Source organism: Aspergillus stella-maris (genome assembly GCF_047715825.1).
Source record: "Aspergillus stella-maris strain CBS 113639 unplaced genomic scaffold BDV14scaffold_23, whole genome shotgun sequence".
NCBI lineage: Eukaryota > Fungi > Ascomycota > Eurotiomycetes > Eurotiales > Aspergillaceae > Aspergillus > Aspergillus stella-maris.
The window spans coordinates 120,951-147,967 of NW_027396817.1; the positions used below are offsets into that span (position 1 = coordinate 120,951).

The 27,017-nt window shown below is 50.2% G+C and overlaps 14 protein-coding genes across 14 annotated transcripts; 6 read left to right on the top strand and 8 right to left on the bottom strand.

Moving 5' to 3' along the window:
- The first annotated feature begins 1,079 nt into the window (after positions 1-1,079).
- BDV14DRAFT_172066 (uncharacterized protein) lies at positions 1,080-1,499 on the top strand. Its single transcript, XM_073768532.1, has 3 exons — positions 1,080-1,215; positions 1,264-1,389; positions 1,446-1,499. Exons 1-2 carry the CDS (start codon positions 1,111-1,113, stop codon positions 1,312-1,314), a joined length of 156 nt encoding a protein of 51 aa, XP_073628735.1. The 5' UTR covers positions 1,080-1,110; the 3' UTR covers positions 1,315-1,389; positions 1,446-1,499.
- A 921-nt stretch (positions 1,500-2,420) lies between these two features.
- BDV14DRAFT_199546 (ankyrin repeat-containing domain protein) lies at positions 2,421-6,227 on the top strand (the record flags this gene model as incomplete). The annotated part of the gene is made up of 1 exon (XM_073773293.1): positions 2,421-6,227. One exon carries the CDS (start codon positions 2,421-2,423, stop codon positions 6,225-6,227), a length of 3,807 nt encoding a protein of 1,268 aa, XP_073628736.1.
- A 48-nt stretch (positions 6,228-6,275) lies between these two features.
- On the bottom strand, positions 6,276-7,097 carry BDV14DRAFT_51091 (uncharacterized protein). The gene is made up of 2 exons (XM_073776937.1): positions 6,707-7,097; positions 6,276-6,644 (listed from the first exon to the last, which is right to left on the bottom strand). Exons 1-2 carry the CDS (start codon positions 6,765-6,767, stop codon positions 6,325-6,327), a joined length of 381 nt encoding a protein of 126 aa, XP_073628737.1. The 5' UTR covers positions 6,768-7,097; the 3' UTR covers positions 6,276-6,324.
- A 151-nt stretch (positions 7,098-7,248) lies between these two features.
- BDV14DRAFT_199548 (uncharacterized protein) lies at positions 7,249-7,743 on the bottom strand (the record flags this gene model as incomplete). The annotated part of the gene is made up of 1 exon (XM_073773294.1): positions 7,249-7,743. The coding sequence occupies one exon, from the start codon at positions 7,741-7,743 to the stop codon at positions 7,249-7,251; it is 495 nt and encodes a 164-aa protein (XP_073628738.1).
- A 558-nt stretch (positions 7,744-8,301) lies between these two features.
- On the bottom strand, positions 8,302-9,519 carry BDV14DRAFT_199549 (MBL fold metallo-hydrolase; the record flags this gene model as incomplete). The annotated part of the gene is made up of 5 exons (XM_073773295.1): positions 8,302-8,736; positions 8,783-9,047; positions 9,095-9,225; positions 9,272-9,302; positions 9,350-9,519. The coding sequence occupies 5 exons, from the start codon at positions 9,517-9,519 to the stop codon at positions 8,302-8,304; spliced, it is 1,032 nt and encodes a 343-aa protein (XP_073628739.1).
- Positions 9,520-9,908: 389 nt separating this feature from the next.
- On the bottom strand, positions 9,909-11,404 carry BDV14DRAFT_189335 (lytic polysaccharide monooxygenase auxiliary activity family 9 protein; the record flags this gene model as incomplete). Its single annotated transcript, XM_073771181.1, has 4 exons — positions 9,909-10,387; positions 10,507-10,675; positions 10,748-10,800; positions 11,377-11,404. The coding sequence occupies 4 exons, from the start codon at positions 11,402-11,404 to the stop codon at positions 9,909-9,911; spliced, it is 729 nt and encodes a 242-aa protein (XP_073628740.1).
- A 777-nt stretch (positions 11,405-12,181) lies between these two features.
- BDV14DRAFT_199551 (GFA family protein) lies at positions 12,182-12,739 on the bottom strand (the record flags this gene model as incomplete). Its single annotated transcript, XM_073773296.1, has 4 exons — positions 12,182-12,213; positions 12,263-12,383; positions 12,435-12,584; positions 12,632-12,739. 4 exons carry the CDS (start codon positions 12,737-12,739, stop codon positions 12,182-12,184), a joined length of 411 nt encoding a protein of 136 aa, XP_073628741.1.
- A 426-nt stretch (positions 12,740-13,165) lies between these two features.
- Positions 13,166-14,103, top strand: BDV14DRAFT_199552 (basic helix-loop-helix domain-containing protein; the record flags this gene model as incomplete). Its single annotated transcript, XM_073773297.1, has 2 exons — positions 13,166-13,303; positions 13,363-14,103. 2 exons carry the CDS (start codon positions 13,166-13,168, stop codon positions 14,101-14,103), a joined length of 879 nt encoding a protein of 292 aa, XP_073628742.1.
- A 97-nt stretch (positions 14,104-14,200) lies between these two features.
- On the bottom strand, positions 14,201-15,148 carry BDV14DRAFT_208525 (SDR family NAD(P)-dependent oxidoreductase; the record flags this gene model as incomplete). The annotated part of the gene is made up of 1 exon (XM_073775424.1): positions 14,201-15,148. Exon 1 carries the CDS (start codon positions 15,095-15,097, stop codon positions 14,201-14,203), a length of 897 nt encoding a protein of 298 aa, XP_073628743.1. The 5' UTR covers positions 15,098-15,148.
- Positions 15,149-15,794: 646 nt separating this feature from the next.
- BDV14DRAFT_199554 (uncharacterized protein) lies at positions 15,795-19,273 on the top strand (the record flags this gene model as incomplete). The annotated part of the gene is made up of 6 exons (XM_073773298.1): positions 15,795-16,243; positions 16,289-17,006; positions 17,072-17,477; positions 17,539-18,259; positions 18,788-19,109; positions 19,202-19,273. The coding sequence occupies 6 exons, from the start codon at positions 15,795-15,797 to the stop codon at positions 19,271-19,273; spliced, it is 2,688 nt and encodes an 895-aa protein (XP_073628744.1).
- A 4-nt stretch (positions 19,274-19,277) lies between these two features.
- On the bottom strand, positions 19,278-20,762 carry BDV14DRAFT_172075 (uncharacterized protein). Its single transcript, XM_073768533.1, has 2 exons — positions 20,718-20,762; positions 19,278-20,670 (listed from the first exon to the last, which is right to left on the bottom strand). Exons 1-2 carry the CDS (start codon positions 20,754-20,756, stop codon positions 19,501-19,503), a joined length of 1,209 nt encoding a protein of 402 aa, XP_073628745.1. The 5' UTR covers positions 20,757-20,762; the 3' UTR covers positions 19,278-19,500.
- A 399-nt stretch (positions 20,763-21,161) lies between these two features.
- On the top strand, positions 21,162-21,822 carry BDV14DRAFT_172078 (DUF4267 domain-containing protein). Its single transcript, XM_073768534.1, has one exon. The coding sequence runs from the start codon at positions 21,213-21,215 to the stop codon at positions 21,594-21,596; it is 384 nt and encodes a 127-aa protein (XP_073628746.1). The 5' UTR covers positions 21,162-21,212; the 3' UTR covers positions 21,597-21,822.
- Positions 21,823-21,885: 63 nt separating this feature from the next.
- On the top strand, positions 21,886-23,469 carry BDV14DRAFT_199557 (uncharacterized protein; the record flags this gene model as incomplete). The annotated part of the gene is made up of 1 exon (XM_073773299.1): positions 21,886-23,469. One exon carries the CDS (start codon positions 21,886-21,888, stop codon positions 23,467-23,469), a length of 1,584 nt encoding a protein of 527 aa, XP_073628747.1.
- Positions 23,244-25,195, bottom strand: BDV14DRAFT_208527 (luciferase-like domain-containing protein; the record flags this gene model as incomplete). The annotated part of the gene is made up of 5 exons (XM_073775425.1): positions 23,244-24,107; positions 24,180-24,330; positions 24,361-24,612; positions 24,685-25,006; positions 25,038-25,195. The coding sequence occupies 5 exons, from the start codon at positions 25,193-25,195 to the stop codon at positions 23,689-23,691; spliced, it is 1,302 nt and encodes a 433-aa protein (XP_073628748.1). The 3' UTR covers positions 23,244-23,688.
- Positions 25,196-27,017: the final 1,822 nt, after the last annotated feature.

Sequence of the window (27,017 nt, forward strand, 5' to 3'; positions counted from 1 at the left end):
GGGTCCAGATCGGAACGCAGCTCATTCCCGATAGGCAGAGCACGCCGAAAGTTGGAGATGTCGAGAATCACCGATTGACGTGATTTATCACGACCAGCGGAGCTTATTCTAGGTCCGCTTTCTCTGTCTGGCAGGTTTAATTCAGCCCCGCGAGTCTCAGGCTCCAGCCGGATTGAACATCCCATAGAAGCTGCCGAGCCTCCACCGCAACTCCCGTTCTTTACTGCGATCATTGTTCCTTCATACTTTGCCTTTGTGAGACACGTTATTTATAATGGATGATTACCAATACCTCTCACAGATGAAGGTGCGGCTGATCGCATCTGCCTGACGCTGTACAGTCGGTGATTGTCCCTTGTTCATAATCTCGTCCGTTCCACTCCATCAGGTGTAAGGTATGGCATGGCCAGTTATGATGAATTGATATTCTGCGGAACGGCTCATTTGAAAATAGGTACATCAGTGTTAGCCTGAGTCTTCCCCTATACTCTCTTGTCACTTAACCCCGTTGAACACCCCATATTCCACTCTGTGGGCTATACTGCAGAGTATACCGAGCCTCCTCATTACCAACATACCCATGAACAATCTGCATATTTGGCTCGTTATAATGGCCCATGAACTCCAATCTCAGCTTCAACTGCGACTCTCCCTTTTGCAGGGTCTCCCGCACGGCAATAGTAAACGGCTCTTCACGAGCAACGCGTCGAGTCCCCTCTAGCCGGAAAGACTGCAAAAACCGAAAAGGAGTCCCGTCGCTATCAACGCCCGTCGCAGTAACGCGATGCCTACCCTCATCTTGGCTTTCGATCGTCAGAACCAGATTTCTCATTAGGACGAAGTCCGGTATCGGCAACTGCAATTTCTCCATCCCAAAATTCATAAACATATCCGTTTTGGCAAACGCACGAAGCGTACAATACTCGTCCTGATGGGTCTCTTGTAGATTGCAGATGACGAACCTTGCATCCTTCCTCTCACCCTGGCGCGAGGCAACGATGTACGGAATCTTGTATGCAGGCCCCACGATAAGCGATGAGCCAAGGACGAGACACAGGTCAGCCTTATTTGCCTGCTGCTCGGCCTTGTAGTATACATTCGCCGAAATTGATGATTGTGTCGAGCAGAATCCCGCCGCGTAGGGCGCAGGTTCGACCCGTGCGGTGGTCGTGGTCGCCTTTTTCGCAAGTTGAGACGGCGCGAAAATCTATACTTGTCAGTTCATTACTCAGGAATGCTAGGCCAAGGACACTGACCTCGCAGATACTCCTTCCCACAGTCTTTGCAGTACTCGCGGTTGGTGTTGTCATGTAACTCGGATATCATCTCCTGTATGTAAGATGAGTATTAATCTATTCACATCCGAATGGCAATCGCAGCACACCGGCCGTATATCACTCCGCCTATGCAGTCCATCACAATTCTGACTAACGAAGTACGTCAAGATACCACGATTCTGCAACTCCACGAGCGCCATATGCGCCAACGTCGGAATAGTTTGTAGAGTGTCTATGCCTTGTTTGGGTTTCTTGCCCTGGACATGCAACGTCCAGTTGCCATTGGGTCCTCGGAATTCAGGTATACCTGTCGTTGGTGCCTACGTTAGCGGCTCTGTCTGCCGGTCTAGGGGAGTGACTTGCCAGCTGAGGTCGAGATTCTGGCACCGGTGAAGACGATGAAGCGCTTGCTTGCCTTGAGCAGCTTGATAAACTCTTCAGCTTTAGCTTTCACGAGACTCATAGCGTTCCTGGAGTGGGACTTTGTTGACTGGGTGATCAGCCATGGTGAGTATGGGTCAAGGCGTGGAGATGGACCAGACGCTCCGGGTTGCTCAGGTCTAGTTTAGAGCAAGGATTCAAACTAATTACAATCTAGATAGCCTCAACCCCAGCTAGAGGAATATTTACAAAAGAAGGATTGCCTCTTGGCGAGTGAGGCTGTTGACATGCTCCTTGTACATGACTCAGCATCTCGGCCATCCCTGCCCTATACCGCCCACCACTAATGACCCTTGAGGCTCTTACCCATCGATCTGAATTTTGATGGTGGTGTTGCGCTTGTATTATGCTTATAACGAGGTTTCTTACTTGGCTTGGGATCGAGATTTGGACATTATCTGCCCAAGTGTCGATAGCTGAGGGGTGGGGGTGGCAATTTTGCAAAAGATTTCCGATCTCAATATACAACTATTTTATGCTTTCGAGGGCTGATCCGTCCTAATTTCCTATGTTCCTACACTCGGGGGTTGCAACAATTCGAAAGTGATCGGAGTCGCCACGGCACAAAACCAGGCACCAGGGGCCTAGACTAGCCCAGGCAGGAAGGGTCAGGGTCCACTTGTTCGATCTCCTATTTAGCCCCGCGATCCCCAAGAAACCTCTTCAAACACGGTCTTCCCTTGACAATGCCACGACTACAGAATGTTCAATCTCGCCAGTATGTTCTCCAATACTCCACACACAACCCGTCCACCAGGACTTCAGAGTGCCCTGCAGCAGGCCTGCCAATCTGGAGATCCTAACGCCGTTCGTAGAGCCGCAGCCACAGCCGAAAGGGACGAGCTCACCGCGGCTCTGCATCGCGCGTGTGGAGATGGTAAGATCGCCGTGATTGAAATGCTCCTTGAGGATCCTGAGACCGACATCAATACCACATTTGAGGGAAAAAGCACGTTATTCGTAGCCTCCCAATCATGCGAGCCAGATGTTATCCGTCTCTTACTTGACCGTGGAGCGGCTCCGACTATTCTTTCCTCGATTGACACTCACCCGCGCTCGCGAGAGCCCAAGGGTCTTCCTCCACTGCATGCGATTTCAAGACAGCGACGATTGATGAACGCCAGAGATCCCGACACTCTTGAAAATACCAAACATTCTGTGAGTTTGCTCTTGCAAGCTGGATGCGACATCAACGCCAGAGATAGCCATGGCGACACAGTCCTTCATCAAGTCCTACATCGCAAAATACCACTGGTAGACTTTCTACTCGAGCAGGGTGCAGACCCAAATGCGACAAATGAAAGGGGCGAGACGCCTATGCATATGTTCTTGGATGTTGGTAATCAACCACTAACACTCGGGGTATTGATGAATCACGGTGCCCGGCTCGATATACAAAACACCACGACTGGGAGAACTCCTCTCCATGAATATGCGGCTTCGAAACAACTGCGTGATCTCTCCCTGTTTTATGAGTACGTCACGGACTGGACTGTGACTGACTCCGAGGGAAATACGCTACTTCACACTGTCGCAAAGCACCACCATGTCGGAGACTCAACTCTTAGAGAGCTGCTTGAGATCGGCCTCAGTCATAATCAACGGAACAACCATGGCTACACGCCCTTGCACCTTCTCAGTTCGTCGACAGAAAGCCTGGCCGATGGTCTAGATATCCTCTGTGCCGCAGGCGCCAACATCGAAGCACAAGACAATAGCGGACGCACGCCGTTGACACGAATAATGGATCCACAGGAAAGCTCCGTCCACGAGTATTATCAGGGCGTCAAAGTGTTTATTGACAAGGGGGCCAACTTGAACGCTCAAGACTACCAGGGGAATAATATTCTACAGTACCTGGTAAATGACCTTGGGCTAAAGGTTGATCTGATGAATGTTCTTCTCTCTCTGGGAGCGAAACCCACACTGCCGAACTACAACGGCGATACCTTTTTGCATTCACTTTGCGCGCGGGTTGCCACTTACCAAGATGACAAAGGGGTTCTAGCCATACGCTCACTCATCCATGGCGGGGCGTCTGCGACATCTAAGAATCATAAGGGTCAAACGCCGCTGCATCTTCTGTGCAGTCGTGTATCGCAACACTACTTTGCGCCCACTGCCGTTTCAAGGATATCAGCCATCGACGTCATGCTAGATGCAGGTTTGATTGATAACCTGAATACGCCCGACTATGACGGAGTACTACCGATTCATAACGCTGCGACAATCTCAGAAGTACTGGTGGGAAAGCTCATGTCCAGAGGGGCAGATACTACTCTCTGTACCAAGGACGGGCGGAATCTGCTGCACATCGCGTCGACCGCGCGACAAAGCAATGCTGTCGGACTGCTAATAGACCACTACGCGTCAATAGGCCATATGGACCTGGTCAACCGGCAATGCAAAAATGGCCGGACCCCACTTCACGAAGGCTGTAGATCTGGCCGCATTGAGACCATATCACTGTTACTCGACGCGGGGGCGGATGTAAACGCAGCCAAAATTCGAGACGTTGATGGAAAGGGTCTCCGACCGCTCGATGCATGTCTTGAGTTTGGTGAGGAGTTGGCTTTGTGGGAGTCATCGGAAGATCAGAAGAATCTGTTCCATGAAATCGTTACCGGTGGAATATTGAGCAGCGATGAGACGAGGCCAAGAGAGCCCAAAAGGAAGGTACAAAAGAAGCGAAGCCTCTCCAGTGAGGTTGCCTCGGAGAATAACACCGTCAGTATTGCGCCCATCATACGGCTCTTGGTCTCTCGAGGGGCCAAGCTGGAGAGCGGTAGGCAGTTTTCAAGGAGCCTTATAGAAGATGCAAGACGGGCTGGCCTAGAAGACGCAGTCATCGAGCTGGAGGCACTGATGGAGAAAGAGGCACCGCCGTCGAGTAGGTACGCCGACTTTGAGCTGGAGTATATGAAACTACGATCCGACAACTTGCCAGCTTTGCTTGATCGGAAGTTCCAGACGTTCTTCAGCCACTACGATGCGACACATCTCATTCTGCATCGGCACTTCGATGAGCTCGCTGGGGCCCTGGAGAAGAATTTCGATCCACAAGGCCCAGCATCGGAGGATCGCCTAGATAGGGCGCTGTCACACACATTGGTCATTTGTGCTAGGTATGGGTATTACGACATGTTTAAGCGGATCGGAGGCCTGATGCGCGAGGACAGCTGGATCAATCATGCTGAAGGGAGCCTCAAGGAAACTCTCCTTCCGTATCTTCTCGCCGCATCCCACCGATCTCTGCCGAACCTTGAGGTCATCAAAGTCATGGTGGAGATATTTAAGGCGGACGTCAACAAGATCTTTACAGAGGGCATGAAGCTAGTTCCTGAGGTCTTTTTCTGCTCTCAGGTTGATGCCGCTCGCAAGTATAAACCAGGCGATACTGTTCTGCATTACCTTGCGCAGAGCGGACACTGGTGGCATCGAGCAGCTATCAAGTACCTCATTGAAAAGGGTGCAGACGTCAATTTCCGGAACAAACAGGGCAAAACACCTCTATGTCATGCTGTTGCATCCGGACATTTAGGCGGCTACGGACAGAGGGATATTACCAAGATCCTGCTAGATGGGGGTGCTGACCCTAACATTGCAGCATCCTGCGGCTGGACGCCCTTGGGTATGGCGGCCCATGACAACGAGCTTGTCAAGCTCCTCTTGCAACACGGAGCGCGTCCCTCGACAGAACATCCAATGGAAATATTCAATGCACTGGGCAGCTTCAACAATTACTCGGTCGAATCCTTCCTGATGCTTGGCATCGACATCAACACAACCATCCTCTCAGACGCCCAACCGCACTGGCATACATGGCGTGTACGGAAAATCCCAAACCAGCCTCAGTACATACTGCCCCCTCTGCATTATATATCAATGGCGTGCTTCAATGAAACACATACCCGTGACCACGCAACCAAAATGATCAAGTATCTGCTGAGTCGCGGTGCAGACCCTTACTTGCTAGTCGATGGAGAGCGCCCGATCGTCCACAAAGTGTTTAGCGAAGACGGCATCATCCAGCCATATCTTGAGATAGCGGATCTCGACCTCGAGCGCCGCGATGGAATCGGTCGGACTCTTCTCCTTGCCGCCGCTTGTTCGCCTTGCGGGACAGAGTCCTACAATTTCGAGGTATCGTTGCTCCCATCGATGGATCAGCAATTTCATCCTGCATATTTTGTTGAAGATGACAAGACTCGCGCCATGACTCTTTACGAACGCGGGGCAGATATTACCGCTGTTGATAATGCTGGAAACAATGTCGTGCACTGGCTCGTCCACCACCCGTGTGCAGGTCGCAGGTTTATGATGGAGACAAACTATCGGGATGTTGCGCACCAGAAGACCATCGAGGCCCTTTTAGAGAAGGGGCCGCAGTTGGCTTCTCAGAAGAACGACGACGGAGATACACCGCTGGATATTGCGACGCGGATGAAGCATCAATGGGCGATAGATGTCCTATCGAGATCACAACTCTCGCAGGAGCCTCAGACTTAACGGATGTAATCAAATCAATCTGGATGCATGGTACAAGAATGTCATCCTATGGTACATTAAGCCCAATTATTCACCGAAATCCTCTACAAAGTTAGAATCACTGCTCATCCTCAGGCCCCAACTTCCTCCTCCCCGCCCTCTCAACATTCTTCCTCTTCTCAGCATCCGATAGCTTGGGATCATTCTTAATCTGCGCATCGGCACTCGTCTGCTCTTCGCCCTCATGCATCTCGCTCGTAGGTCCGTCCTGCGAACTAATAGGCGACTGAACTGAGCGGCTATCCGGTGTATCCGATGATCGGGCTTCTTTGCCACGAGAGACGTTTATGGATTGAGACGGGCCGGATGACGAGATGGGGTTTTTGGCGTTGGAGGTTTGGCCGGGGGATGCTTCGCTTGCGAAGGGGCGGACGAGTCCTGTTTGCATTGTTATTAAGTTCTTGGTTGTAGGTAGCAGGTGTTCCGTCTACCCGGCTTACCTGGGACGACGCGCGAGCGAGACAGCATCGCTCGGCTGATGGGGAGGCGTGCAAAAACCATTATGGTTGATTTATTTGAGTTGGATATATGCCGTTGCACCGTTCTTTCTAGGCGACGGCTTGTACTACATATACTTTGTCTTCTGGTGACTTCATAACTCGGTCAGTATACAGTCGCGCCTAGACCGCCGCAACTCTCCGCTCATAAAGACGTCACAACACAATACCGTATATGGAATGTGCAACCAGGCCCCCTGCATTCAATAACATTTCACGTTCCACCTGAGGTGTTGGATGGTTGGGTCTGCTTCCGCTGGGACCACCCGCGTGGCGCGGAAGACCAGGGGACATGAAGCTAGTGACACGAGGAGTATGAATGAAGGATCCGCGGACAAGGATAGAAAAACAGAACTTTTGCCCGTTTTCTGGCTGGAAGTATTAGGCTAATAATACATGGAACATCAAAGTCATAACTCATGCAACGCTGTAAACAATTCAATCCATAGCACGGGACCGATCCCTTCCCTTATCCAGGTCATCCATCACCTAATCCCATTATAATGCTCGTCCGACCGGCGAATACTCTCCATCGGATCAAGCAATGCCCTCGTCCCGTTGCCACTCCCACTACTCCGTGAATGTCGATGGCCATGTCCATGTCCACCACCCTCACTCAACGAAGCCCGTCTCGCCTGCCTAGAATTCCTCTCCGTATTCATGAGCATATTCTGCAACTTCCGCTTCGGAACCTCCGCCTTCGCCTCCCTTGAATTGAGGAATCCGGTAAGCGAAGCTTTCATCATTTTTGTTGCGGCTGCGGGGTCTAGTTTCTTGTTTGTTGGCGAGGGATGTTGGTTGTGCGGGTTGTGGATGTCGTCTGGTGATATGGGGGAGGAAGGGTCTTGTGTGTTGTAGCTGACGGAGCGTTTTGGGTTCTTGAGGGTCTGGATTGTTGGGATTGCGGTTGTTGAGGCGGCGGGGTATTGGTGGTGGTTTTGATGGAAAGGGTTGTCGGAGGAGGAGGGAGGGGAGGACATCTTGATGGGTTTCGTTGTTGGTGTTTGGCTGTTGTGTGTATACGTTAGTTGTGTTCACGGAAGTAAGCGATGGATCCAAGGTCGGAGCGGTACCTGAATATCTATTCTGTAAACTGAAGCACAGGTTCGCAGAGAGTAAAGTCTCGATGTCAAAGATACTGGATAGAATGTAGAGTAAGTAAGGTGCGGTTGGATGTACTTGAAGACAAAAGCAAGAAGAGCTACAAAGATAAGAAAACCGTTAGATAAAGTCACACGCCTGCAGAAGCACCTGAATAACCTCATCGGTCTGGAACCTGAAACCCTTGCATCAGCAGTGTGATCTTATTGGCGGAGACCCCTCCGAGACCCAGGGATTGTCCAAGGATTGCCCAAGATTGCCTCATGTTGACAGTGGAATTTCCTGATTAGGGCTCACCGCGGGAGATCAGCCGACAGACGTCATTCTTACCTCGTGGCGCTGATCATGGGCCTCTGCGTCCATGGGCCACGTATTTGTGTTACTTTATACTTGGATGGCCTTGAATATGAAGTATTGCATGGTTCTGTTCACAATGATTACTTCGCGGTGGTACCATCTCTAACTGCAAATCGGTACTCCTCTCCCCGGTCGAGATAGACAACGCCACCACCCAATCCCTCTCTCTCAACCAAGCCTTTGAAGTCATCGAGCGAACTTGCAAAGACATCATAGTCATCATAGTGAATGGGGATCGTAACATCTGGTTTAACCAGTCTCATGAGCTCAACTCCTTGCTTCGCGTCCATCGTCACCATCAGTGTAAACGGTGACAGCGCCGGTGAAGGGACAGTCGTTCCGCCGAGATGGATGAGCATCAGGTCAATATTGTGTTCGCCATATCGCTTTGGAATCTCTTTAAGATCGTCGACCATCAATGTGTCACCGGATATGTAGATCCTATACCCGTTTTCGAAATCCGAGGCATTGTGGCCCTGGCCGAGTTCGAGCATCCAGCCGTTTGTGGGCGGAACCTACAACATTAGCGACTAAATAATACACTTTAGTTGGCTTGCTTACCGCTCCGAGGAACTCATTCAATTTCTCGATCGGCTTGGTGACGGGAACATGCTTCCCCGGCATTCCGGTCACTCGTAGGGCTGGCGAAACGCCATCGGAACTATCCGTCTTGATGTTGATCATCATCTGCTGGAAGGGTTCCAGGTCATAAATATTGGTAAAGGAATCGGGCCCCTTGGAAGTAAGTATAGACTTTGCGTGACTAGTTGTTACGATAGGCAGATTCCGGCGTAAAGATGCTTCGACGTGCTGGTCAAAGTGGTCGCTTCTCCGGTCAGTCGAAATATATACCATGCCGGTGGTTATCCTTACCCATGATAATGTGACAACAGCACCAAGTCAATCCTCGGCAAATCATGAAGATCAACCGCAGGATTAGTCTTCCTCGTCGATGACACCCCCGGACCCAAATGGACATGATCTCCAGCGTGCAGGAAATTGGGCTGAACAGTTAGTTTGGTACCATCTGACGATCATCGGGACACCCACATCTGTCATGATTCGGATACCTTGCCATTCTCTACCGAATATTAGCATTCCATTGTCGCAAGGACATCTTGAACTAACAGTATAGTGGTAGCTGTTCCGATGAAATAGATTGATGCATTCTCGCCGCCTGGATTGGAGGGGTGCACGTTGCTCGCTTTGGCTGTGGGCAGGCTGTCAGGTAACTCCCCCGTTGCGCCGTCCTTTGTCGGGGGCTGAACCTTTGATGGATCTATTGTTATATGCTGCATTTTGTGTTCAGTATGAATCTTTGTAATTGATATTGAGGTATGTGGTTGATGAAAGGGCGTTGATATAGAGGGCCAGCATTCCACGTGAGTGTGACGTCAGCTGCTATAGTACGACGCTGATACTCGACTACTACCTACATACTACAGAGTAGGCCGATATTATAAGAAAATTATTGGCAGCATGATTCTGATAGCAGACCTCCTGACTCTCCTCATAGTAAACCGGCCTGGTAGGAGAAAATCGGCAAGGCCCAAAGCACGTTCGTCTCCACTCAAGAACTAACCCAGGCGTAGCCGAATGATAACCACCAAACCCAAGGCAATCGATATCAAAAGCCAATAAATCGCACACTGATAATTACAGGTGTCTCTCAAACCCCTCCACCATCTCACGCGGGAGTAGGCGTTCCCGTAGCCGTAACAACACTCGAAGTCTGCGCAACCTCCACAGCCTGCGGAATGAGCTCAGGCCCAGGAACCTCATAATCATCTAGGACCTGATAAATATTAATCAAAATCCCAGAATCAGTAGGCGTATAAAATTCCGTCGCCGGGATACCCTCGGGCTGAGCCGTTCCACTACCCGTAATAATCAAATTGAAACACTGCGGGTAGAGCTGTGCACCATTCTCGCTTCCTGCGCCGTGGAGAGCAATAATCTCATGCCGGAGAACGTAATTTCCCGGTGCGATGTCTGCGGGGATTTGCACGAGCCATCCGTTTCCGTTCGCGATTAGTTCGTCGTCGGCCCAGTAGCCTGGGGGTGAAGAGCCGTCGATTAGACCTGGCCCGCTGATTTTGAAGAATTCGAGGGTTGTTTTGTCGACTGTTGCGCAGCTTTCGCCGCAGTTGGCGAGGTAGTCGAGGACTATATCATGTCTTGTTAGTTGGGGTTCTTCTGGTTGGATGTTCGGATAGCCCCCAGATGAGGTCTAGAAAGCTCCAAAAGGTAGAACAAGTCTAAGAGATAAAGGAAAGGGTCGAAACCTGGCCCATGATGCGAGTCGGGCCACGGCCGTGGCTCCCATTGAATATAGATACTATCGCCTGCAGCAACGGTAGCAGAACCTTCGGCATTGGTGGCATCGATGTGGCAGATGATGGCGTCGGTGGATGCTTCATTGGGGGTTACAAAGCCATTGGAGAGGTTAGGCGTCTGCTAGCCGACGTTGATGGGCGGGTCAGAGGAGTAGGGGTCCTGAGACGGCCACCAGCCGCGGTAGTAGACGCCGTTGATGACGAGATTTGAGACGTAGCCGTGGGCTGCAACATGGGTTGCGGCTGAGAGGGAGATGAAGATGGAAGTGGAGGTCTTCATTTTGCTGATCTTTCTGAAAGAGTGAAGTGATGTTCCCTTTGATTTACTGAGCTGGGAAGAAGATCAACAGTTGGATATTTTCATGCGTTTTATACTTCGCTGGTGTCCTGAATGGGGGGTAGTCTAGTGCGAGAGGCCTCGTCCACGGATACTCTGTTATGTCGCCATCTCAAGCCCAACGCATAGAAACGGACGTTAACCCTCCGCTTGCAACGGAGCGCCGGAGGAATTGTATGTCATGTTATTGTTTGGATGAGACTCATCTGAGGCCAAGAATGTTTTGTAACTCTTAGCGTTCCACATGATTCGTGCCCTTAAATGAACCCTCGTACCGCTGCAGGGGGCATGAGGAGAACAGCCAATGGAATTAAAATACGGAGCAAGGGACACGGCTGAAGAAGTGTTGCGCAGGGCTAGCCTGGTTTCCCCACGGAGGAGCATCCTAGCACGTCCGGGGATGGTTCTGAAGAACTATCCATTTCAGGAACGGAGGTGGAGCAGCAGAGGCGGGGTGGTGATCCGCATGCTTCGTTCGATGCCATCGGCCTTATTCATGAGGTGGCTCATAGAATCAGATGACATGTCAAGGCACTTGGGGAAGCGATGTGCTGATGCTTTTAATCTATTCCTTGCAGTGTAGGTCTGGGTAAGTGGTGGTCGGATGGAGGTCAGCCCAGGGCTTCATACAATTACACTGCCATTGAAAACATCATGAGCCTTACAGTTATCGTGGAATTTTTCGGCGGAGCTCTAGTAATCACTCTCACTGCCGAAGGAGGTGTCACGCCTCTTATGGACACCTTGGTCGCAGACTGAACACTGTCCCGGTGGAGGTCCGATCCAAAGACAGCAACGCTCGCGAGACCAGCCGAAGATGGAAACATGATCTTTTGTCTACTGTACTCACTGAAAATTCAGAGGCCCTTCCTACAGGTGGCAGCTCAGGGCTATGAGAGCCAGGCAACTAGATTGAAGTTGCGTCGACTCTCCGTTTGGTGTATACGAAGAGAGACACAACGACACCTGGAATGCGATATTCTTAAGCAATAATATCCACCACTGGGAGGTGGAAGTGCCAGTTTCATTGATTTGCAAAGGCTACTGCGATGTACCTTTTCCCACGATGTTGCTCGTGAGCCTATGCAGCCCCTATGGTTCTACCGCGATTGTGTCACATCTGATGGGCAGCCTGTCCTCGGCGTCTCGCGGAGCAGCCGACGCCATTATTTGGATCATTATATTCTTCGGAATGTTCTCCTATTCGGTGATAAAGTGTTGCACGTAGAGAACTTCTCAAACAACAACTCCGCTATGCTCATGGTAACGATTGATGACAGTATACCATCACTCCTTGATTTCCTTCTTATGGAATACATCTGTAGCTGGTGAGCGCCCAAACTCCATTCAAAATGGTGGCCTGCTTACTCTGTATCTCTGGCATCCAGCTAGCCCTGTGCCTACAGAAGAACTCTCCCTTGGGTGGTAACACTTCTGGGTCGTCTAGCGACCCGACCACAATGTAGCGGAATTTGTCTTTTGCAGCGTCCTATCACCAATTAGTATATAGCTCATTATGTTCTCTAGCGAGAGGACATACGCCATATTCACAAATAAAACTTCCGCAGTTGTCGCAGAACTCCCGGTGGACGCCGTTATCCTGGATGAACTCCTTGGTCTTTCCAGCCGTGATGTTCAGTGCGTCCTTGGAGATCTTGGCCGTCAGACCATAATTACCACCAAATGCTTTCTATATGGTATTAGCACCGATAATTATCAAGTAAATATTAGTCTTACCTTGCAACTAGTGCAGTGACATAATGACGTCCTCGCATCATCTGGCGAGTTGAGGTTGAGGTTATATTGGATTTTGCGGCACGTGCAGGAACCAGCATAGGAGGGCATTTTGGCGGCAAGGCTAAGTAATCTTCTTTGAGCAACTAGTGACATGGATGAGGACCTTGAAGAAAATATATGGTTGGTTATAAATGGAAGAAGTGTTGTCTGCAGTGCACCTGTTTACTTGAGCCCTCGTAACCCTGACGTCATATGGGTGTCAGTTTGTATACCACTTCCACAAGCCTACCTTACCTGGATTGCGATAAAGTCTTATCGTACTCAGTAGAGCCCAAGTGCCATCTGATAAGGACTCTATAATGCATGGCACTAATGCAAGGACTGTACAGTCCCCCGGCCCCCACCACCGTGGGGTCAGTCGGGGTTTATCTCTCCGCACCGACCGCGGGGGTGTGAACTGCATTGTCAGCGTCAGATATCGGCAGTTAAGACACTTACCACATGCATATTGATGTGTGATTCAACCAAAGCAAGATGGCAGAGATCCCCAATAATCAAGAAGGCCGGGTAAAGAAGAGAAGAGGCCGCCCTCGTCCTCTGCCCCCGCACGTCAACGCCCGGAATCTGGCAACTGAGAAACGGCGGCGGGAGGAGCTAAATGAAGACCTAGTTGTATGTCATCATTTCATATGATATAATATTTTCCAAATTATAAAACTGACTCTGTTCAGAACCTAGCACGCCTACTACCTGGTTTAGCCAACGCTCGGCGCCTGTCGAAGGTGTCAATCATACAGGAAAGCGTCCGACACCTCCGGCAACAACGCGATATGTGTCTTGCTGCAGCCCAGGAAATGGAGGAGGTTATCGCCGAGAATAGCCGACTGGTGGCGCAGCTTAATGCTTTATCTGCTACTGGCTGGGGATCACTATTGCCAAACGCCACACAAAGACCTGTCACCGAGCCTATGCTACGGTTGATGGCGGTCAAGGACGAGGTCTATGGCACCTTTCCTGCTGGGTTCGGGGATAATTGGGCACACAACAGCAGTCCGTCCTCTACTGATATTAATGGTGCGACTGAACCCATTAGCGCAGCAACTGGATCAGCCCCGGATCAGCTTTCGACCCTCTCCAGCCAAAGCGGGCACATTGGGCTTGCACCAGCGCCAACTGTGATACACCGTGAGGGTCTCCCAATGGCATATACCCCTGATGCCGGTGCATATGCAGAGTCAGGATCGGCCGCAAATGGCGGCAACCAAACAGGGCTGCAGGATGTGTTGCAACCAATGAATATGGTGGCGCCCACGGGCGTCCTTATGGAAGGCTCTACGTGGATGGATATACTGGACAACTCTGTCGGGCCTTTGGATATGGTTTTACAGAACGACCTGATTGACGCTTTTGCGAGTGGTTTTAACATCCCTCTGGGGGACTATCCGCACACTTTGGGTACCGGAATATCTTAATGATAGGTAGAGGATGTTCGATAACACGCGGCCCACCCGATTGACAATGATAATTCATGAATCTCAAATCCCTCTTTGATTGAAGCCGTTTCGTCCTCTAGAAGACGGTTAAACCTCCATCAACAAGGATATCCGCTCCAGTAATATAACTCCCCGCCCTACTAGCCAGCAGAACAATAACCCCCGTCAGCTCCTCAGGCTGCCCCATCCTACCAACCGGGATGCGCCTCTTCCATGTCTGCCTATGTTCCTCTAACCCCTCCCCCTCATTCAAGATCGTATCCATGTACCCGGGACTAATACTGTTAACTCGAATGCCGAACCTCGCCCACTCAGCAGCGAGCGAGCTCTTCATAGATAGAATAGCCGCCTTTGAAGCATTGTAATGTACTTGTGGCTGCGGAAAATTCACCGCATGAGCAGAGATACTCGCGATCAGGATGATACTGCCGCCGTTTCCCTGGCTCATGTACTTCGCGACAGCTTGTGCGCAAAGAAAGGCGCCGGTCGTGTTAACTTGGAACATTTTCGACCACTCGCTTGGTGTAATGTCTATTGCATGCGTCGCACCCACGATCCCAGCGACACAGAGGAGATGGTCGATTGAGCCTAGTTCATCATGCACAGCGCCAACCGCTTCGGCGACCGAGTCGGCGCTGGTTATGTCCACTTTATGGAAGACGATAGTGGTGTCCGGAAACTCCTTCTTCAGATCATCCATAGTCTTCTGGGCTTCGGCAGGGTGGAGATCAAATATCGCGAGGCCTTGGAGGCCGTGCTCTAGTAGGGCTCGACATGCCACGGAGCCGAGTCCGCCTGCACCGCCGGTGACGATGGCGTTTCCGCTAACGGCGAAGCGATTCTTTGCTCGCTCTGTTGATGGGATAGTGCGAGAGGTTGGCTCTGGTGCTGCTGTTTTGGATGAAGTAGACCCATCGCTGAGGTGGTAGGATGGGGGGATGCGGGAGGTGAGCTTTGATCTGTCGGTGGTCATGTTGTGTGTTTGTATATTGACCGTCGCGCAGCGGTTTAAATCAGAGTACGGGTTTGGGCGGAAGTGGTCTGAGGTTTGAAAACTGTTCGACGCAGGTCAGAATACCCTTTTATGCTTGATGCCACAGAAGCTTTAGCACAGGAGCTCATCGTCATCAAGGCACTGTACAGTGCCACTGGCCAGGTGGAGGCTGGAAATATTGCATACGTAGTGCCATTCGCCGTTGGGTCGGGGTAGAAACGCCGCTGACAGTGGACTAGACTGGCGTTATAGATGGCCTAGGTGTCATGCCTATCCTTTGTATGGTATCGACCGACTACAGCGGGCACCTGGGAGCCTGATCTCCATCACATCTTGGTCGAGATATTTACAGGGCTCTGATACTTAGGTCCCAAGCTTTAAGGTTCTTAATGCTTGTCCAAAGTCGTGGCCCCTTCTCTGCCAACGAGAAATCCCCTTTGCCTGGGCATGAACTTCCCATGCCGAGGTCGATTGACTGGCATTGATTGGACTTGCAGTACGAGAGATACTCTTGGCGCAAGGCTGTGAATCTCCCTCTCTCAGATGTTGCAAATCAGCCTCGCAGCCTCGCGCGCACCAGCGGGGCTGAGCAGCGATTCACCTGCCACCCCTTCTGGCATTTTCTTCCCCTCCGCCGCTTACCGTCTCGCTGCACTTTAACCCAGACTGTCTCAAAATGGTCGAACCTTTCTCTCTTGCCAGCGGAGCAGCTGGCGTGGTATCGCTAGGGCTAACGGTGTGTCAAGGTCTTCTGGCGTACTACGGCCCCTTCAAGGCGTTCAGCAGCGAAACCGAGGCATTCGTTACTAGGATCAATGGGCTCAGCGCTATTCTTGAACTCCTCCAAGCGAAGCTCAACAAGCTTCAGAATCCGCCAAGCCCTCATATACTTGACGAGTTGCAACTCGTCTCCGACCGGCTGAACGAGTGCGGCGAAACACTACAGCAACTTTCGAATGTCCTGAACAAATGTCAGGGTTACGATGCGGGAGGGACATTGAAAAAAAAAGGGAGGGCTTTTGCAAAGGCACTCTACCCATTTCGACGAGGAACTCTGGTTGGCCTATTGGATGTTGTTGCGGGAATCCAATCGAACCTGGAAGTTGCCTTGCAGGTTCTCATGCTGTCAGTTGCACATGCCCTTGATTACCGTCATACTCATTGATGCAGGGCAATCACCGGCCAACTTGAACAACAGAGCAGTGTCTCTCTTTCAGTTTCGCATTCAATAGCTTCAGACATTGCTGGGGTCCCGTCCTCTTTGAAACGCCTAGACACCGGTCAGCAGCGCCTTATGCAAAGTCAGGAGCAAATGCTTCAGTTGGTCACAAGGATGCAGCATATGCAGCTTGTCGCACTTGATCAGACCCCCAATGTTCAACAAAAGTTCCTGATGCGTCAGCTACCATTGCACGGCTCTCGCCATCGGCATAGTTGGCATAAGGAACCAGTTCGTCATTTCTCGCGTCTGGGTCGATCAACAGCGTCTCGAGCTCAATGTACATGTGACGGAACTCGCAGCTGGGCCTCTCGAATCATCGGTTTCATTTCCTCGATAGACTCCCATAGGTATGACTGTCCACTATTTCACCGCAGAGAGGTTGCTACACTCCTAGGTGGCAAACTCACGATCCTGACTCGATATATCAATTACTCGGCGTCTTTTCACGTTGCAATTGTCCACGACACAACAGCTTTCTCAATTCAACCCACTATCACTTTTCGACGGGTTGTGAACCCAGATTCGCCAGTGTTTAAAACCATCGAAAATCTTCTTTGCACAAAGAACAAAAACTATGGAAACATATTGCTGCATTTGCGCCATCTATTTGACGAGGGGAAGGCGTCGCCGAGCGATACATTGCCTAACGGTAGGACCTTGGTACATGTAGGCCAATTCCAATCGGGACAGTCACCGGCCGTACCTATGGACATAGCTAATTGAGACTTTAGCAAGCCATCTGCTTTCTGCCCGTGATTCCCGTCAGTAAGGTTCCTTCTTTCCTACAGTTTGTTACAGAGCTCGTCATCCAATATCATGTTCCAGTAAACGACTCGTTTTATAGTCACACTCCGCTTGATCTTCTTATGCTTTACTCAGATGCGTTGACTGTTGTGACCTGTGGGGTCAATATGCCTGATATGAGGCCAAAGGCGTCTCAGTCCTTTGCTGCAGCTGATTTTGCGCACGCGCGACTTGCGACCCTCCTTCTAGAGAATGGGGCGACGGTCACTCTGAATTCGCCGCCCGATCAGGGCCCATTCTGTTGGCCCGAAAATCCGTGGGGAATTAGACCGTTTAAACTCGGTTGTCAAAATGATTATCTGTTTGGGATGGTGAAGCTGTGTGGTATCGAAGGTGAATTCTCCAGATGCTGCAACAACTGATATCAGCATCTAACATCTTCACTCATCTCCAGAATTTCCATTTTCAGAGCCTATGAAAGCTATATTGAGTCGATCTGAAAATTCCCTCGAAGCTTTTTTGCAAACTGCGAACCAGAGGGACATACTTGATGACGTGCAGTCACACCAATATATTGTAGCATGGCCAGCCGGTGTCGAAATTATCTTAAAATACTTTCCAACTCATTTGGCACCACGTCTTCTCAGACGCGCAATTCTGGAAACTCAAGTGCAATCATTAGAGATACTACTCAAGGACCACAGATGCCCAGTCACGCACAACGACGTCGCTGCCGCTGTTCGTTTAAGCTTCACTTTAAACTTCCATAACACAGCGATATTCCAGGCGCTTGTGTCAGCATTCGCGGCACAAATGCAGGCTCTGAAAGTGTTGGCTACCACCTATCTCCCTCTGCCCGAGTCTCAAAGGATAGGGGCGAGGTACTCGAAGACGCTCCTGGACTCCGAGGCCTGGGAGGTTCAAAGGCTCTTATTCAAAGCAGAGTGCCCCCTTGCGGCGGATATGGCTCACCATGAGGACCTTAGCGGCGACAACATGGGAAAGCGCTCCGTATATCATGAGCTAGGGTGCAACAAGCAAGCTGCAGAAATACTGTACAGAGCAGGCTTCACAAACGTTGATGAAATCAATGCCTCCGGTCATTCGCCGCTTTTACTCCTCAGGCCACCCTCGTTGTGGGAAAATTCGGACGGGCCTAGGGACTACCTCGAAATGTGCGAGTGGTTCCTTGACCACGGATCCTTGATATACGAAAAATGTCGGGGGTCACTACTTCAACCCCTGCACTCTATCGCGCGCCATGTTAGCGAAGGTATATGGTGTTCCGGCGCCTATTGGATCGAGCAAACAGATGATTTAATGGTTCGGCTGGATCCCTTGGACATCCAGCCAGGTGCCGAGAGAATGATGGAATATCAGATTTCAGGTTGGATCATTGCCTTCAGACGGCACACAAAGTTGATACGAAAGGTCATAGGGGATCATCAACATCCCGATAATTGTATTTGTGCCTGCTCTGTCAGTGGATGTCTTCCACTCAACATTTTCTTATATACGGCTTTCGACAATCTATTTACAGGGCATTTTGACCAGGTCAACAATAGCTCACGCGGACTCCGTCCATCTGATCCAGAATTCTTCATTGAAACACATTGGTCGATCAGTAAAACTGCAGCGTTTTGTCACTTCATCAAAGCTGCCATTCTTGATCCTCTATTCAATTCTAACGTTGATTGTCCCAGACACCTTGAAGAAACATTCGCTCCAACCATAATCCGGACATGCACATTCAACATCTTGGGTCTCACGCACACCTGTCGAGGCCACGATCCGGAGGATTGGCAGGATGGGAAAGTCAGCGTGACTGATGTGCCGACTATCCAAGAGGAAGAGCGGTTCTTGATCGCTTTACTGGAGGATCTTGTCGCTGAGTTCGTGCGCAAGTATCAGGAAGAGCAGGTTTTGCTAGCGGATTTCCTCGAGAACTACTGGGTGTCTCGGATAAATGAAATCTTGGAAGAGGAGAATGTTTATGACGAGCAAGAGGCGGCTAGGATGCGGGAGGTTGGTGTTGTGGTTGAGAGCCCGTAGGTATGTCTTGCGCGTAAAATATCGCTTTTGGTGCCTTGATATTGGATACTGATTCGCTGGTCCAGGTCACTAAACATGCAGTTTTGGAGGTCGAGGAGGATGAGGAAGAGGAGAATAACGAGCATAGCGGCTACTGAGACACTGTGGATCAATGTATTTGGTTTTCCAATATAATAAATTATTTCCTTAATATCCCTCATGCTTACAAAAGACGATTCCATGCCAACGCGGAGACCTACATTTAGACATGTGTATTTCGGATACCGTCGCAGCTTTTTTTTCCATTGACTGCACTTCCTAGAGCTCAGTACCGTGAAGACCATAACAGCATTAACCCAGAATCAGAACAATCAGATTCCATCCATCATTCCCTCCACACCAAAATCCCATTCTCATACAACCCTGTCACAATCCCCACATTCCTCCGAGCATCCTTCGCAGCCGTAGCACTAGACCCAAATTCCTTACTCGAAACATACAAATTCTCCAGTCCCTTGCCAGCCTCCCACCTAGCCACCCACGACGGCGCCGTCGACTTCCAGCACTCTTGCGGAACAACCCCATCAGCATCAATACACTCCCTCCGCGCATGGACCGTCTTCTCCAACGACGGCGGGTGCGGATGTCCCGCTATCAACAAGGCCCCATCTTTATCCGTCGAGATATTATCCGGCATAAAAGGCACCTTGATCGCATCGAACTGCGTAAGATTGTTATCCGCTTCCTTCTTGTAAAGACGGACTTCCGCCGAGGCAGTCACAGCAACAGCAACAGTCGACTCATTAAGGTGCGTGACGCCATTCGCAAAGGCGCCCCGTGCAACAGTCCGGACTCGAATTTCTTCCGACGCGAGGTTCACGTACGCCACTGTGCCACCGGGAATACCGGCGTATGTCTCAATTAGTGCGAGGGCGGGGTGATCTTTGCGCAGGATGTAATGGTCGTTTGTCACGTAGAGTTCGTTCTCGCTGAGTGCGATGAGTGAGTTTGGGCCTGGTAGGAGCGGGTGGAGTATTGTTTTCTTGTGCTTTGCGATTGGTCTCTCAGACTCAGTGTTTAATGTGAAGACGTCCACGCGTGAGCCTTCAATATGGTGGTTACACACGAACAATGTACTAGTGTCCCGGTGATACTCGACGCCCAGCGGGTGGAAAGAAAAGGGGGCAGGATAATCTTCAAATTCAATTTTTGCCAGAAGCGCATCATCCCCATTCCTGTCCTTGGAAAAATCAGAGTCATCGCTGTATCGATAAATCCAGAGACCGCCATTCGGAATGACTTCGCGGCGTGGATAAAATGTGCCCATGACAGTGTTCCACAAGTCACGGCCAGGGTCACAGCTCAAGATCGCAAAGCCATCTTGTTCGACGACAATGCCGTCTTCGCAGTTGCGGACTTTGTTGGCGAATTTTAGAGACGAAGTGGTGAATTTGTTGATCTCGGGAAGGGTTTCCGGTTTGTTTTTGACGATTAGGGATAAGGCGTATTGCCGGCCTTGTAGGTAGGGGAAGGATACCGCGAGAAGAACGGCGGCCTAGTCTTCGGTAAGTAAGTGGATTGCGTAGAATATTAGAGACCTACAATCGCTAGCCGCGATACTGTGCGAAATGGCGAGGCCATTGTGTGGGTAGTGGTAAAAAGAAAAAAGCTGGGTGAGGTGGTGAGACTGATTATATATTCCGGAGCAGAGCCGAAGATCTCCGCAGCTGAAGGAAAGATCCACTGTAACACCACAGGTGGAGTCAGCTGAAGCTTTGGTTTTCTGGAAGAGATTCGGAGTACTTAGATCTTGCTTTGCGATCTTGATTTTTGAAGGTTATCCCACTGTTCTAGGCTGGAAGATCTGATGACAGAGTCATACAAGCTGTGATAACAGAGTCCCGCAGTACTTAGCTATACGAGCTCTCTTGTCCTGCTCGAGCGCAAGATGCTGCCTCTTGAGGCCAAGCTTCCTTTCAGCCCCCAATCTCTCGGTCTCTACATAAAAAGGTTGTTCCCTTGGTTCGTACCTCAGCTCACAACATACTTATTCTACAAGCCCTGTACTCTACCAATTCTTAAAACAAGAAAAGCGCCATGTTCCCACACTTCGCCCTCCACCACATCCCGCCCCTCTTTGTCGCAACAGCGACAACCCTCGGCGGTCTAACCCCTTTCTTCAACGCCGAAGCAGCAATCAAAGAATTCGGTCTGCCCGATCGCATTGCTACCTCCAAACCCGCACAATCCGCCTGGATCCTCAAATGCGGTCGCATTACGGCACTCGGTCTGGCTATGTGGACGTTCTACGCGCAGGGGAAATTAGAAGAGGTTGACACCGTCATGGCGATTATGGGATATGTTGGGCTTGTGGACGGATATGTTTGTTGGAAGGAGGGCGTGCCGGGTAAGGCGGTGTTTAGGCTTGTCTCGGGGCTGGTGATTTCGGGTTGGGGTTTTGCTGGGTTGACGAGTCGATAATCATCTAGATCAGGATTTTGTATGTACTTCGATAGCTAGGGAACAGAGCCCAGTCCTCTGTATCCAGGCTGGGGATGCAGCGCGGTGCCTTGAACCAGTGTTACACATCGAACCTGGCGCCCGGATCCCGGGCAGTGAGTCAGCGGCTAATCAAGGCCGAAGAAGGGCCGTCTCTTTTAGTAAATGGAGGTGGGGGCGGGGTGATCTTCCCCCCCCAGCCGCCAGGCAGCGACCTCCAGGTCCGAAGCTGCATGGAGTTTCATCCCGAACATTCCACTACTGCAACACTATGCCTGACCCATCCTCACTCCCGATAGAGCTTTTCCTCTACGTCCTTGACTATGTAGCCGGAGATGCCAAGATTCCCTGGACATTGTCCTTGGTCAACCGGGGATGGCGTTCAGCAGTGACCCCCTTGGTATTCTCTCGCTTCGAGTTTGACGGGAATATCGAGAGAATCCACAAGTTATGGCTCTTGCTTGTTGTGATTGCCCACATGCCACGTCTAGGTACCCATGTACGGCATCTGGTGCTGACAACACAGAAGAAACCTGATGAACTACCACAATTCGCTCTTCGTCTGTACATGTCTATGGCAACTTTTGTGAAATCGAAGCTAGCCAAGGCTGGACTCGAGCACGTTGGGGATCCGGCAATGCACATGGCAAGAGGTGATAACCGACCGATGATAGCTCTTATTCTTTTGCTTTGCCCCAACATCGTCTCCTTGCAGCTGCACGTTGCCACCGTTGACCCCTACCTGGATGCTATCTTGGCCAGCGCCGTCGTTCGTGACTGGGACGGCAAGACTCCTCCGATGCGCGCCTTCCAGTCTCTGCGAACCCTTCACATAGCAACTGCTGAAGCAGCCGGCTACAATGAACAGTTTGTACCCATTATCAATGCACCGACGCGCATGAACAAGCGTCGACCCTATCTCCGTCTACCGCGATTAGAAGAGTTGCAGATAGTCGACGCGCAATTCGGTGTGGGTTTGGACAGTCTCCCGGCGGAGGACACGGCGCTTTCCCGCCTAACGATAGTATTCATGTCTCAGATTGAATACATTCGACCGGTTTTTCAGTACACCACAAAGCTCACCCAACTCTCCCTCTGTCTGCCGCTCAATGGGAATGGTGAGATCCGAGACTTACAGGTACACCAAAGCCTCTGGGAGGCACTGTGCCCTCTTAAAGACCAATTAGAGTATCTCGATTTATATGAGCCTGAACTTCGCATTACACCACAATCTGATTCCGACCCATTTCCAAAAAGTCAAAATTTTTCCTATTGCTGTCCTCTGAGTAACTTTCTCAAGCTGCGCCAGTTATCTATTACGCTACTTCTGCTTGCAGGCCATCAATGTCAGCATGAGCCTAGTACCAAGTTCATAAACCATCTACCCCCTGCTTTAGAATCATTCGTCTTGTACGGCTGCTCACAGAACTGGATCTTTGAACATATTAGGCTCCTGAAAGAAGAAATTCTTGCAATAACTGAAGCTAAACCGCTATTACCACTGAACTCAATCTTGATATGCTCCTCGCCCGAGACAACAATCCCCAGCGCCCCGTCAGAACATATTCGCGGTATCTGCAAGGAGAAACGTATTATGTTTACCACAGTGGACTTTGGACTTGTGTATCAGGGTGGCAGTCTTACTGATTTTGCAAGAACAACTCACAAATCGCAACCCGACTTAGACGACATTGTCTACGGACCACGAGATTTTGACAAGAACCATAAATCTTGGAATATCATTCCCAAGGACATGACGGCACATGGACGTCGAGGGACCCTGGACGAGACGAGCTTCGATACCGCAGTTAAGCCCCGGTTGGATATTCCCCGGACGTTCATTATTGAACAATGATTTTTTCATTCTCACGGGTTTGGGAAATCCAGAGATAAACAATTAGCAGGTATTGAAGGTCATCTGGGTGCTTGAATATGAACTATATTTGGTATGCTGCCGTACAAGACCGCTTCTCCTGGGCACGGGATACTCGCTCGATTACATATCTTAACACTCGTGCCAAATTTTATTTGCAAATTGATTGGCTATTTATCACATATCCCTGTACATTGCTCTCTATTTCTTCAAGACATAGCGGTTCTCTGGCCTCGGAACACCCAAGTTGTCCCTCAGAGTCTTTCCTTCAGATTCCTCTCTGAACAGACCTCTTCGCGTTAGTTCAGGAACGATGTGCTCCGTAAAGTCCTTCAACCCATTAATCAGTCGTGGCTGAATTACTGCAAATCCATCAGTCGCCTCCTGCTCAAGCCACTCTTGGAAATAATCGGAAATGGACTGCGTGGTGTTAACAAGCGGTCGGTGTCCCAACGAGATCGAACATCGCTCTGCCGTCTGCCGGATTGTCAAATTGTTTGCTCGAGCAAATGATGCAATTGCAGCCGCACGACCCTTTAGGAAGCCCTCCCCGTATATATCAGGGAATGGAGAATCAATATTGACGTCCCCAAAGTCAATGTTTAGGTTTTGCACAGCGACTTTGATGGGCCAGAGAGAAGTCACTTCCTGCAGTCACCGCTCAGCTTCTTCCTGTGTCTCGCCCCAGATACCCGCGACGCCAGTCAATATAACCAGATGACCAGGGTTCCTCCCCGCCGCCCTGACCGCATCTTGCAACGCGCGGAACGTCTTTTGTCCGTTCTTAATGCTGTAATTAGCAGCATAGATAAAATCAGCCGAAGATCCCCCGAATTCAATTCCCTCCGGTCAAGCTCCGGCCTGCGCAATGACCGGGTACCCTTGAACAGGCCTCTCAACCCTTAGCGGCTGATCAATCTTGAACAGTCCATCGTCAATATTCGGCGGATGGATCTTTTCCAAGTCCGCATACACCCCGCTTGCCCTGTCCCGAACCAGGGAATCATCTTCAAAACTATCAAACAAGGTTTCGACGGCTTCCAGAAACTTTCGAGCCCGGGTATATCTCGCCTCGCTACTCGTTACCTCTTCCACAGGAACACCCAGATTCCTTGACACAGGCCCCTGAGTCGTAACAACATTCCATCCCGCCCGTCCACGACTAATATGATCCAAACTTGCCAGTTATCTTGCAACATGCGTCGGCTCATTATCGCTCACGCTCGCCGTGTAAGCAAGCCCAATGCGTTCCGTTCTTGCTGCAATGGCCGAGAATAATGTCACTGGTTCAAACGTACTGACGCTCCAAAAGTGTTTTGCCAATGGGCCGCGTGGGAATGAAGCGCCATCTGCTAGAAACAAAGTGTCGAATTTGGCCGCCTCGGCGAGTTGTGCGTATTCGATGAAGTAGTCCACGTTTAGCAATTCGTGCGCCCGACCGAGGGTTGGGTGCCGCCAGATTTGTGATAGTTGGCCGGAGAATATGAATGCTCCTAGATGGAGTTTTTTGGGGGTTGGACTGTCATTGTTGCTGGTTTTAGATTATTGACAAGACCAGTATTTCCACGATGATACTGAAGGCTGCCGGAGTTATGTGTTGAGAAAGCCATGGACTTGCAGGCATGCTCTTCGACACGGTATATGTCGACGTCGGCTGGTTGTAATGCATCATATACTTTGTATGTGTGGAAGTCGGCTCGAAGCACATCATTGGGGTAGAGAGCTGCGTGCTGCATTTACCCTAACAACCCCTCAAGCGCGCGACATGTCTGAGATTCCTTGCTAACGGTAAATGGCACATACTTTGTCGGAGTTAAGGGTTTTAGCAGTCGAATTCCCGTCGGCTACTTGGCTTTGGCTTAGAAGTGTTGAAAGCCTATCAATCCTCGGCATCATGTTCTGCCATCATTCGAACGCCACCTGCTATGTCAAAGACGCGAAAGGTACGGAAGACTTGCAACTAGAAAAACTAAATTTGTTGAAATGGCTGCGGCACAGGCGATGTTAGTTAATGTCTCTGTGTAGATGTCTTTAATGTATGATTAATGGATAGAATGACGTGCAGATCACGCTATTCCCAATTGAGAAGTGGTAAACAAATGCATCTACAAACCTTTCTTCTCAAACTCCCACCACCCAATCTTCTGTCAACTCTCAAGTAAATGGGAATGACAGATTCTGACTGCAACTATGATTCAGGAGGTCTCGTCAAAGTGTGGTTTGATGAGAAGTTCGATCGCACCTTTTGCTGCCCCGACGGCACCAAATGGAAGATTGGGAAAAAGTTGTCGGAAAAAGCAATTGCACCAGACCCTTAGGAATGTCAACAAGGGGGAAGTACTTCAGTAGCTAAGGCGATTTTTGAAGTTGAACAGGTTCTCGGATCGTCCATCGGTAAGAGAGCCATCCTCAAAGTTCGGATGCAGTAGGCTACTCCCAATCCAAACCCTTTTATTTTTCGCGGTGCTTTGATAATGCTGATCCCATAGAATACCAGAGAGGTTTCACGAATACATCTCTCCTGATCCGACCATTCGTGCCCGCTACGCTTCTAAAACCCTGTCTTTCTGGACGATACAGGAGTTCCAGACCTTAACTTTACGCATGGAGGGGGGTTGCTCCGTTACTCCTTGTCTCTTGTACGCAGTAAATGCGGGGCAGGAAAGTAACGGCATGCCTGTACCTGGCGGGTGGCTAGATTTTCTACTAATGGAGATGGTTCCTGGGGTGCCTATGACCGAGTTTCTTTACCTTGATCTGGCCACACGCACCAAAATTAGAGAGGCATTCCTCAAAAGCATGAGACAAGTACTTCCGGTGGCGGGATGCTACCTAGTAAGAATGACAAATGAATGCTCATTGTGTCGACAGAGAGCTGTGCAGCCAGCAGCCACAGAGTCGAGCATCTGGACGCTGGGGCCCGCAATGTTGTTTACGATGAGCAGGACAAAATGTAAGTTTTAACACAGAGTCTGGGACTTCGCTAAATAATTATGACTCCGCAGATATTTTGTGGACTTCGAAAATACAATACTTCAACTGAACTATTGTCGCCAATATTTGGCAGCGAGGATCTTGTCAAGTAGGTATGAATTGGAAATGTGGGGACTGGACGATGAGATACTAGAACTTGCAGGACTGGCGGAGCAGGTGGTCCAGCAATTACCCAGAAGCGGCGAACATGGCGGAAATTGACCAATGTGGTCCCCTAACAGCAGTTTGCTGATGTATAAGATACCACGGGAGGAATCGAAGTTCCGAGAACTGGTGTTACAGGGCTTAAGAATGAAGGAGTATAGCTTGGCGTTCTTATTAAGCTTCTCCATAGAGACCCATAGTCCTCAGGCTGTGTAATCGTGTAATGGATGTCTTTTCGATCTCGAGTTGCGTGATGTCGCCCTTACCGTCCCTCTCAGTACCATCGAGAAGACCAATACGTGTTAGTCCTTCATCGAACGAAGGGCCCGAGGAAACCGCAACGGCGGCCAACTGTAGATACGACCTCGCGATACCACCAATAACAATTGGGA